We start from the raw sequence: 11,201 nt of genomic DNA, 5'->3' as shown, positions 1-11,201 counted from the left end.
CCCCTGGCCCTGGCCGGCGCAGACCCCGCCGGCGGGCTGTCACCGAAGAAATGGGGCTTTCCAGTGGCCCGCATGGGGGTCCCCAGCCGGGGAGAGAGCGGGGGCGTCCGCAGAGGGGCCGGGCCCCGCCGCGAGGTAACGGGGCGCCAGAGGCGGTTCCTTCTCCTGGCCGTCCGGCTTCTCCCCCTTCCCCCGCTCCGCGGCCCGCCCCGGTCCCCCTCGCCCTCCGGCAGACGTTACGGGCGTTCTCTGGGGACGCGCGAGGCGCTCGGAGAGTCGGGCTACCCCGGTGATCAAGGTCGGAACGTTTCCGGAGCTCGGGTCGCCCCTCCCTCTCCCATCACCACCGCCGCTCTAAGTGGGGCGAGTGCAGCGGGCGGCCGGTCGCCCAGAGCTGGAGGGACTTGCCGAGTTGGCCTGGGGGCAAGTGTAGGGCCGGAGACACCGCCGTGTTCCCCGCAATGTCCCTCCCAACACCCTAAGTGGGCAGTTCGGTCCCGGCCCAGGACCCTGCCCTCCAGGCACTCGCTGTCCACCTGGGGACACGGCCACACGAGGACGAGCTGATGGTTTGGGGCCTGAGGGGAACAACGACGAGGCGGCGCCGCGATGGGCAGGGCAGGCGGCCTTGCTGACGTCTGAGGGGGATCCGGGTGCCGGGCAGGGGTCACCCACCAGCGGGAGGTGGGGGCGCCAGGTGCCCGGGTGCGGCCCGAGCCCGCAGCGCCGGGGTTAAGCCGCCCGCCGCTCGGAAGTAGTCCCGGCCCGGCGGCCCCGCCCCCGCAGGCGGAGGGACGCATCACGCAGGGGTGGGGAAGCCGGATCCGTGCGCAGGGTTGCTAAGGGTGAAACTTTTCATTGACTTTGCTCACTTCGGGCCGGGGCGCGGGAAGGTGCGGGTCGTCGGCGGAGGGGAGGGAGTGGCTGGGGAGACGCGGGGCCAGAAGGGCAGGACCGCCCGCCGGACCGTCCTCCACCCCGCGACGCAGGCCACCCTCCGGTCCGCCATCCCCGCGCCGTCGCCGCCGGCCGGCCCTCCCGCCCTCCGTCCCCCGCCGCTGAGCCCGACCTCCAGAAAGCTGAGAGCATCCTCATTGAGAGCCACAGCCCGCCACCCCTCCAGCTCGCCCCCCGGCCCTCAGCGAAGGACAGGACACCTCGGCCCGGCCCGGCGGCGCCCGTGAACAGGAGGGAGAGCCATCTCCGTCCCGCGCCCAGGACCGCTCTGGAGGGAGAAGCCGCCGGGTCGGCAGCCCGCCCCGCCGCCGCGGACACCCGTGAGTGAGGGGGGCCCTGGACCCAGCCGTCCCGACAGCTTCCCACCCACTCCCGCTCCGCGCTGTGCTGGACGCTCCACGTTGCTGTCGCGCCCCCGCCCCACGCCCAGGCAGCCTTTTCCTTTCCCCTTCCACCTGCCCCCGGGAACCCCCTTTCCCCGGTGCCCCGTTTCCCCTCCTCACGCTCGCCCTCATCCTGGGGTACCCCAGAGCCCCCTTCTCTCCCTCTTCCTAGTGTGGCTCCCTCCTGGGCGGGGTGCACTCCTCCCTGTCCACCTCCCTCGGTTCTCAATATCCTAGAGACGCTGGATTTTTCTTGTTCCTCCCAAACACACAACTCCCATCACCACTGAGTAAATCAGGAAGGACGGGAACGCAGGCCTTGTTTTTCTGCGTTCCCTTGTGCGGGGCAGGGGGGCAGTCATTAAGAGGGTTTGTATCTGGCCGGGGAGCCTGAGGGGTGGAGAGTGGACAGCCCCCTTTGAACCGGTCACTGCTGACTGTCCTCTGGCCGCGGAGCCAGAATTCACCATTTGGGCTTAAGCTCTTTATCCTCTTTAGGGTTTTTAGGGAAAACTGGGCCAAAAAAAGTACCCATAGAGCAATAGCAGTGTGTGGATTCTGGTTGATCCCGGTGAGGTGCCTGCGGGGAAGAGCCTGCTCCTCAGCTCCTTCCCCCCTGTCCAGAGGAGGGACTGTGTCCTTGACCGGGAAGGGGGAGCAGGCCCTGTCCCACCCCCCAGAGAACCAGAACCCCATACAGCAGGCTTCCACTTGGGGGCCAGCCCAGTATACTAACCTTTTTCTCCTCCCTCCCTGCCCTACCCCGGGAGTGGGTCCCTCATCTTAGATTTTCCAGCAGGAAAACACCCCTGTTGCTTTCTTGGGCACCTGTCCCCATCCCCCCCTTCGGCAGAGTGGGAAACAGGCTTGTGGGAGGAAGGATTAGAGGGGGTTAGCACTCCGTAGGGGAGCTTTGCTGCGAATCTGGCAAGTCTGGTCAAAGGGCAGGCCTTGCGGTGGGCGGAGATGCAAACAATGTGCAGTCTTGGAAGGTGATGTTCAGGTGTCAGATGCAGTTCTTCCCTCCCTGCCCGGAACCTTTTCCCGTTTGCCTCGCCGGGTCTGGTTCCTCGGACTTGGGTTAGGAGAGGCGTGAGGGTTGGGCCCTGCTGGCATCGGCTGTCAGATTGCCGGCCTGGCGCCTCCCCGCAGTTTATCTGGGAATTTCTTTGGCCTGGGACCGGAGAGCTGGCTCTTATTCCTGCCCTTACTTTCTTGGCTGTTGGGATGCTGGAGCCGAGCCCGCTGGGCGTTGAATGAAAAGGCTCCTTTCTTTCCGAATCCACTGTACCTACAGCAGCTCCAGACGGAGACCACCGAGCCGCGGGAATGCAGATTAAGCCGCCGGGGTAGCGGGGTGGGCACGTGACCTTATCTATTCCAGCCCACCGCCCTCAGCCCCGAAAAACTCATTGGAGGCAGATCCTGCATTCAGCAGTCTTGGGCGGTGGTGGAGGGAAAGGGAGAAAAAGTTCAGCCTCTCGAGAAACCACGGCACGGATATGGTAGGGTGATAAAATACGGCCAGGAGGCCTTGTGAGTAGAATTTATATAAAATGTATTAGGCCGTGGGCGGGGGATGGGGCCCTCCGCCACAGGGCGCATGTGCGTCGGAAACTTTTCCATGGCTCTCCGACCGTCGGCCAGCTCCCTTTACTGGGCATGCGTGGTTCTCCGGCCGCGCCTTCTCAAAGTGCGCAGGGAGGTGTAGTGTGCAGAGAAAGTAGGTCACTTGCTTCAAACCAGAGCGTGAGGTTTGTGGGGACTACAACTCCCAGAGTGCAGAGCGCAACTTTGCCGCCGGCCTCGCCACTTGCATTGGGGTTCAGTCAAGTCTTCCTGGCTTCGGAGGAACCTGGAGTGCCCTAGAAAAGGCCCTCCTAGGCGGAAGGAACCTGGCGGTCCGACTTGGGCTGTGCCAGCCTGTGTTTCGGGGAGATGGTGTGAGACTCTGGGCGGGTGGCGCAGCCACCACAAGTCCTGGAACCTTTCAACCACACCCGCCCAACCGGGGGGGGGGGGGGTGCCCCCCTGTCCCCCTGGAGCTCAGCTCTGACTCCCAGGCACCCAGTTTACGACACCTACTGGCCTTGTCAAAATCGAGGACCTTCCCCCTGACTCCTCTGTCCACACTCACTTGAATCCAGTTGTGCTTGGTTGTAAGACCATTTGGATGTTAAAGCTTCAGGTGCCTCAGTATTTGTATAGGTTCTCATGGTTTGGGAGCCTGGTGGGTTCCCCTGCCATCATCTCTCCTTTTCTCCTGTAAAACATAACTTTATCTTCTTAAAATTCTTCCTTTGTATTTTTGCTAGACGTTTTCTCTGGAATCTCAATCACCATATCATTGTCTGCAGCCATCCTCCTACCCCCCCCCCCATTTTTGTCCTTTTACACACTTTTCTTTAAAACAAAAGTCAGCGCAGGATTAACTTTGTTGCTGAAAGTAAACTAATGAAGGGGAATGAGATTCTAAATAAGATAAAGACAGAATTTATTTTCACATTTGCAACTTTTTGGTATATTGACAAAGTGTAGATTTGCTATTATTAAACACAGCCCCCCCGCGCCCCCCCCCCCCAATTTGCCACCTTTCTGACCTTTTGCCCCTGACTCAAGGTTGGAAAAGTTCTTAGTGTCCTTTCCTGCTGCTTAACCCAAATCTACTTGTTCCTTTTATTGAAGGGTAGTTATTTCTAAGCTTTCTAATCTTACCACATTCTATGAATATTTTATATACAAGCTCTAGAATTTGTCCATTGCCTAAAAAAAAAAATGGACAAACTCATCAGAGTGGTTATTTCTATCTTTAGTTAAAGACAGGACAGCACCAGTGCTTTAATCCTGTGTCCATAAGCTTCTTGAAGTCAAAATTAGAGCCTGAGCTGATAGAGCAGAAAATCTCATTCTGGTTGTCTGGCATTTTTGTAAGGTTCCACCCCACAGCCATCTGGCTTGGCCTGTTCTCCAATTAAAGAGGCAAAGGTGGCATTATATAGACTTCCTTATTTGTGCGGCAGCATCACTGAGGTATAAATTGGTGTGAGCTTCAGCTGCTTATGCTGCAGAAACTGGTGAGCTGGGTAGGGCTGATGACAGTGGTTCTATTGTGTATTGAGGGGGGAGGCTTATAGCCCAGTGACTTCGGCCTGCATTTGAAATGCTCCCATTTTGAGGCTGAGCTGTTTAGGGGAGGTTAACTTGAAAGGCAAATATGCTCCCAAGTTAAGAGAGGGCTAGAAAGGTGTAGGGGGCGTACCAAGAGGCTGTGTGCCTGGGGAAGTGGCATATGCTGGATTCAGGTCTGTTTTACTTTTCTGAAAACACTGTCTTTAACTTCAGGCTCGTTCTTGGGAACCAGGACCAACTTTCTTCACAATTTTTCATTCTCCCCCGTGTTTGGACTCCTCTAGTGGGCTACCACCGTGGCCCTTACGTACCGCTGTTCTTGAGTGGAGGCCCAAGTTCCTGGTGGCTAGCTTTGCATCTGGTGATGAACTCAGTCCTCACAAACAGAAAGGCTCTTAATCTCCTACCATTCTTCTTACTTCCCTGAAAGCTTAAAGGACCCTGGAGTCGATCTGTGGTGACCATGAATAGACATTTGGAGCAACTTGGAGATTAAGTTTTTGTTGGAGGCTGGGATTGAGAGAGGGAAGGGTCTCCTGAATCCTGAGCATCCCTGTGGAGGGCTTGGGAGAGACATGCTCATGGCACCTCTGATGACGCCCCACCTGACCTTCTGCCTCCTCAGACCAGAAATGAGGGCCGGCCTAGACCTGGCCAGTGTGTATGATGCTCCAGATTGAGCCAGTGCATCTTCTCTGAAACTTGCCTCAGAGAGCTGTGCTTGAGGATTCAATCCTAAAAGTGCCCCTGGGAGCCATGGCCCAGGTCTGAAAATTATAGGGGAGTGAGTTAAGGCAAATGGCTGAAAATTACAAGGAATGTAGTTGAGGCAGATGTTCAGAAAACTGGAGATCTTCAAGCCTAGAATTAGTCTCAGGATACTCTGTGCTGGACCTAGAAGGGATTTTTATCAAATTCCAGCTCCAGGTCGGTCACAGGACATAAGATGCCCTTGACGGATCACGGATCATGTCTCTGTGCTGAGCTCAGCAGCACAGGCTCACCCAGAGGTCTGGCTGGGAACATGCTCTGGCCTGGTTGGCCCTGGAAGGGGGTGGCCTTTTCAGTTCAGTTCACCCACAGCATGAGCCTGGCGCTGTCGATTTGGAGAAAGTGAGGAGATGAAGCTCACTGGGTCTTAGGACCTCACAGGTCATCTTCCTGAGACGTGAGGCTGGCCCCAAACTTGGGAATAAACCTGTTTGACCTCTGTGCAATCTGGCTACGAGAGACTCCCAAAATAACAATCTGCGTGTTTATCTTGGGCTGCCGCCTCTCCAGGGATCTCCAAACACTTGATAAATCTGATCCCGTGCCAAGGACAGGTGGTCACACTGTCCCTGGGAGACTGAGTGATGATGGATCCCCAGCTGGAAGCTGCAGGGTGATGGAAAATTTCTTCTCTCTGCCCTCCTCCTCACTTACCCTCTAGCCCAAGCATGTCAAACATGCGGCCCGCCGGCCTTGAGTTTGACATGCTCGCTCTGGCCAGAAACTACAGAGATTCCCTCAGGCCCCGCTAGTGCTGCTGGTGAAGATTCGTTGGCCAGCAGGACCCTCCTTCCCTCTCCTTCCCTCTCCTTTCCTCTGCTGCCCCAGGGCAGCTGCCAGCATCAGTGTCAGCAGTTCTGTCGTTGGCCCAGGCTCTGGTTTTGACAGGTCTTGACTTTTTCCTGGGGCTCATGCTCTCATCTCTGTTCTTGGAGGCTCTCTGGGTGGCAGTGCTTGCCTTGGTCACACTGTGCAGTTCTGAAATCAGTTCTGCAAACGCAGATGAGCCAGAGCACATACATACCCAGGGAGCACAGGATGACAAATTGGACGTGACTGGAGTCCAAGCCCCCAGTGACACGTTGGCAGCGCTATTTCTTGTTCAGTGACCGGCATCCCTTTCCACTGAAGGAGGAAAACTAAAGGCTGTGCACTTACACCCTGGCCTGTGACCACTTGGGAGCCCAGTTTCACCAAGATACTGCAGAGAACCTTAGCAGGAGCCTTCCCTTCTCCAGCTAAATTAAGGGCTCGATTTTTTTTTTGGTGCCAGTCATCCAGTGGTCTGAATTCTCAAAATACTGGAAACCACAGCACCCTGTTTTCTTTGGAATTACTTAAAAAGAAAGAATAAACTAATTTTATCAAGTACCTACTGACAACCAGGTACCGGGTGAGGCCGTTTACATCCTTGAACTAACCTAACCTTCATGATAACCTCATGTTGCTGCTGAAACTAAGGCTCAGAAAAAGTGACTTGCCCAGTCACACGGATAAAACTAGCCACTGGTGGGGCAAAATGGGACCTTAAGTCTGAGACCTGACGTTGGTGTTTTTCTGTCTGTCCTTTGCCACGTTCCCCCCCCCCCCCCCCGGCTCCCTGCACATCTACTCACGATGCCCCCTCTTGTTTCCCAGGGCCTTCTGGAGCCCACGGCTGCCCACCTGCCACCTTCTGCCGCCGCCCTTGGCTGGTGCGCGTGCCCTGCACTGATTGTCTGCTTCGGAAGGCACCATGCAGCTGGAGATCAAAGTGGCCCTGAACTTCATCATCTCCTACTTGTACAACAAGCTGCCCCGGCGCCGGGCAGACCTGTTTGGGGAGGAGCTAGAGCGGCTCTTAAAAAAGAAGTATGAAGGCCACTGGTACCCTGACAAGCCACTGAAGGGCTCTGGCTTTCGCTGCGTCCACATCGGGGAGCTGGTGGACCCTGTGGTGGAGCTGGCCGCCAAGCGGAGCGGCCTGGCGGTGGAGGATGTGCGGGCCAACGTGCCTGAGGAGCTGAGCGTCTGGATCGACCCTTTCGAGGTGTCCTACCAGATCGGTGAGAAGGGGGCAGTGAAAGTGCTGTACCTGGACGACAGCGAGGGCTGCGTGGCCCCAGAGCTGGACAAAGAGATCAAGAGCAGCTTCAACCCTGATGCCCAGGTATTTGTGCCCATCGGCAGCCAGGACAGCTCCCTGTCCAACTCCCCATCGCCATCCTTCGGCCAGTCTCCCAGCCCCACCTTCATTCCACGCTCCGCCCAGCCCATCACTTTTACTACTGCCTCCTTCGCTGCCACCAAGTTTGGCTCCACCAAGATGAAGAAGGGGGGAGGGGCAGCCAGTGGTGGGGGTGTGGCCAGCAGTGGGGCAGGCGGCCAGCAGCCCCCACCGCCGCAGCCTCGCCTGGCCCGCTCTCCCACCAACAACCTGCTGAAGCACAAGAGCCTCTCGCTGTCTATGCACTCACTGAACTTCATCGCCCCCAACCCGGCCCCTCAGTCCCAGCTCTCGCCCAACGCCAAGGAGTTCGTGTACAATGGCGGTGGCTCGCCCAGCCTCTTCTTTGACGGGGCCGATGGCCAGGGCAGTGGGGCCAGCACCTGCAACAGCAGCAGCTTCGACATGACCCAGGTGTTCGGAGGCGGTGCCAACAGCCTCTTCCTGGAGAAGACGCCCTTCGTGGAAGGCCTCAGCTACAACCTGAACGCCATGCAGTATCCCAGCCAGCCCTTCCAGCCCGTCGTGCTGGCCAACTGACCACCCTGCCTGCTGGGCCAGGAGCACCCAAGACCACAGAAAAGAAAAAGGAAAGGAAAGGCCAAAAAAAGAGGAAAAGAAAAATATACAAAATATTCCCCATCTTCTCCCTCTCACTTCTAGAGAAGAGGCAGCCGAGGCACCTGAATCGTGTTTAACTCACCCTCCTTGCTGTTTTCCTGCCTGCCTATGATTGATTTGGTTGGTTTGGGGTTTGTTTTTTCTGTGTGTGTTTTCCTTACATGTAGTTTTCTATATAACATCTTTAATTAGTGGCTTCCTGTGCTAAGAATGGTCCTGATGTGAATTGCTGCTCCCTCCCTTTCTTCCTCCCTCCCTCCCTCCCTCACACACCTGGTTTAGGATTGGTGTGTTCAAGCTCACAAGAGCCACAGCTGGGGCCTGGCCCTCAGAACAGGGAGAGGCTGTCCCCTGTCACTGTATCCGCCACCCAGCTATCCTCTCACTCAAAGCCATCCGACCTCAGCAGGCCTTGTGTCCTGCCACCCGAATAGGTCAGACCCCAGCCCCCACTCCTCAGGCATGGGTCCCAGGGAGCTGCTGGCTGGCCGATTGACACCCTCCCCCCCAGAGCTGACGTCTAACTCCAGGGAGGTTAGCCCTCTGTTGGAATTCCTTTCATCTCTGTCCTATGCCCCCACACCACCATTCCCACCTGGCGTCCCAGACTACACCGTGGCCCTGGAGACACAGCTGTTGGCATGTGTGGTCTCTCAGGCAGCCTTTGCTTCCCTGGGCCTGTGAGAGGGGAGGGGGGCCAGTGTGGGGGTGAGTGAGTGCATGCGTGTGCGGTGGTCTGCTGTCCTACTTTAAAGAATTCCAAGCCATGTGAAACTCCCCCCCCCCCCATGTGATTCTGGGTTGTAGCAAGTGCTTACTTATGTTTGAGGTGGGGGAATGGGCCGGGTGGGTGTCAGTCCTTTTGTGGGTGTTTCACATGATGGTGTGAGACTGGCTGAGCTGAGACACTCCCCGGGGAAAACACTGCAGGAGGAACTGGTTTCCAGACTGCAGAGGGATCTGCACTGTTGTTTTTGACCAAAAAAAGGGGGTGGGGGGGTAGCTGTGCAAGGAATACCCAGCCTCTGATGCCTAAGAGAAGTCCCTGGACCCACCTGTCGTGTGACCTTAGCCCAGGGTGGGAGTTCCGGGTCAGTGCCTGTAGTGGGCAGTGCTGAGCCTTGGATTGAGCTTTGGGGTCCTTTGGCTGTAGATGTAGTGCACTTCTGCCCCTGCCTGCTTGGGAACATTTTGGTACCTCTTGCCATCCTTCTCACTGGGCCTTGATGCCAGAGGAGTGGTCTGGGCAGGCCAGGCTTAGCCACTGAAGCTGGGGTGTTTGGATATAGGAGAGCGTTTGCTCCCCACCTCTGCCAGACAAGTTGTTTCTCCAACCCAGCCATAGTGGTCCAGCTTCCATGCCATGATGCTTTGGCAGGTGGGGCACATGGCATCAGGGCCCCCATCACCAGAAAGTTCCAAAGCCCTCGGCACCCCACCCCATCCTCCCCAGCGACCCAAGTGGGCAACTGCTCTGGTAGTGGGTCCAGCCCAGACAGACACTGCCAGCCTTCCCCGACGGCACCAGCTCTACCTCCCTCGGCAGGGCAGGGCCCTGGCTCCTCAGCCCAGCACCATCTGTCCCCTTAGACTTCTCAGGGGCCAGCCCAGCCTGGGCCACCCTCTCCCCCTCGCCCGTGGCTCCCACACAGGGGACAGGCCCAGGCAGGTTGCTGCTCCCTGGAAAGGTTGGATGCTGCCTTATGCCCCCTCCCCGCACCCTCCTCCCAAACCCACGCACACAGGTACCCACCACACCTGGTCAGCTTGTTTCCTCGCCACATACAGGGAGAGAGCGAGACCAACCCCTTAGTGTCTTGAAATACGAAGGAAAATGTGTGTTCAGGAGCATGACTCCAGAGCTGGGCTCTCGGGCCCAGTTCAGTCTGTCTTGTCTCAAATCTAGGCATTTTTGCTTCAAATTTTTTTTTATTTTAAGAAAACCAACAGAAATCTGCACTAATTTACCTGGTTTGGTAGGAAAACCTTTTTTTTTTTATTTTTTACATTTTTTGGTGTCCGTTTGTATTGAATAATTTGCTACATTTGTAAAATGTAAGAGGTATATATAATATATGTATATTTCTAACGTAAAATGTAATTTTTTTCTTTTCAAGATTTTTTCTTAAAAAGAGGAGAGAAACAAAGATATTTTTTCAGGAAAAACAAACTTTAAAATAAAAAAGAGGAGAATAAAACCTTTTTCTCCCCTTTCCCCATCCTCTATCGACCCCTCTTTCCAGGAACAAATCAGAAGGTGGATCATCTTGTGAAGAGTGTAAACTTTTAGTCCAGAATGATGTATTTTTCTCAATGCAGTGAGCTCTAGATTCTCTAGTTTGACCCTTAGGGATGGGAAGGGGGCATTGAGGCAATGTGGAGAGGGGCTTGGGGAGCAGGGCAATGAACTTGTTTTCTTTAGTGAAGGAGGAATACAATCAGCGTTTTGTATTCAGAATGTTGTGCAATATTTTGGAATGGGACATTGGTGTGTTTAGAGATTTAGTTTAAAAACAAAACAAAAAGATTGATCAAACCTGTACAGTTTATATTGTTCCAGATTTTTTTAAGTTTGTATTAAAAGCATGATATATAATAGTCTTCTGCTTGCTCCTGGCTTGTTTTGTTTCTGGTCCCTGATTTGGGATGGAGAAAGTGCGAGTGACCCCGCCCCTTTAGTTTCAAGAAACAATTGCTCGTCCTCACTTGATCCCTGAGTGGGCATAAGTGTCACAGGCTCCTTTTTTACCACCTGCCCCCTCAGCACAGGACACCACAGAGTGCCCACTCTCTCTGGTCCTTTCCCACATGGGAGACAGGTTCCAGGAGGGCGGGAAGTACCCCAGCTCCCTCCCTCAGATGGTGGAGCCAGGCCTGGAAGCAGAGCCTTGAGAAAGGATGGTGCCTGTTTGTGGCTCTGAGGAACAGCCTCTTCCTTGGAGGCCGAAGGAGGGATCCAGCCAGCTCTAGCTCTAGCATTTGCTGGCTCCAGGCCGCCAGGCCATTAGGAGTGGGCAAAGATGAGGAGAGCCCACCTGTCAGGTTCTGTCCCCCAGCCTGGTGCTTGGACTCTTGGCTCTCCTCTTGCTGGGTAATTCTGGAGCTGGAGCTGCTTTAGGGGTGAGGGCCCACCT

General features: G+C 55.8%; 1 protein-coding gene across 4 annotated transcripts; it reads left to right on the top strand.

Annotated features, from left to right (window-relative positions):
* On the top strand, window positions 1-10,668 carry TOB2 (transducer of ERBB2, 2). 4 transcript variants are annotated; one of them, XM_054719571.1, is made up of 3 exons: window positions 887-1,277; window positions 5,751-5,853; window positions 6,879-10,668. In XM_054719571.1, exon 3 carries the CDS (start codon window positions 6,976-6,978, stop codon window positions 7,984-7,986), a length of 1,011 nt encoding a protein of 336 aa, XP_054575546.1. In that variant the 5' UTR covers window positions 887-1,277; window positions 5,751-5,853; window positions 6,879-6,975; the 3' UTR covers window positions 7,987-10,668. The 4 variants fall into 4 exon arrangements, with proteins under 4 accessions (XP_054575545.1, XP_054575547.1, XP_054575546.1 ...); XM_054719570.1 differs by lacking the exons at window positions 887-1,277; window positions 5,751-5,853 and adding an exon at window positions 1-135; XM_054719572.1 differs by lacking the exons at window positions 887-1,277; window positions 5,751-5,853 and adding an exon at window positions 232-298.
* Window positions 10,669-11,201: the final 533 nt, after the last annotated feature.

Source organism: Eptesicus fuscus, chromosome 7 (assembly GCF_027574615.1).
Source record: "Eptesicus fuscus isolate TK198812 chromosome 7, DD_ASM_mEF_20220401, whole genome shotgun sequence".
NCBI lineage: Eukaryota > Metazoa > Chordata > Mammalia > Chiroptera > Vespertilionidae > Eptesicus > Eptesicus fuscus.
This window is presented reverse-complemented; position numbering and strand designations above follow the sequence as displayed.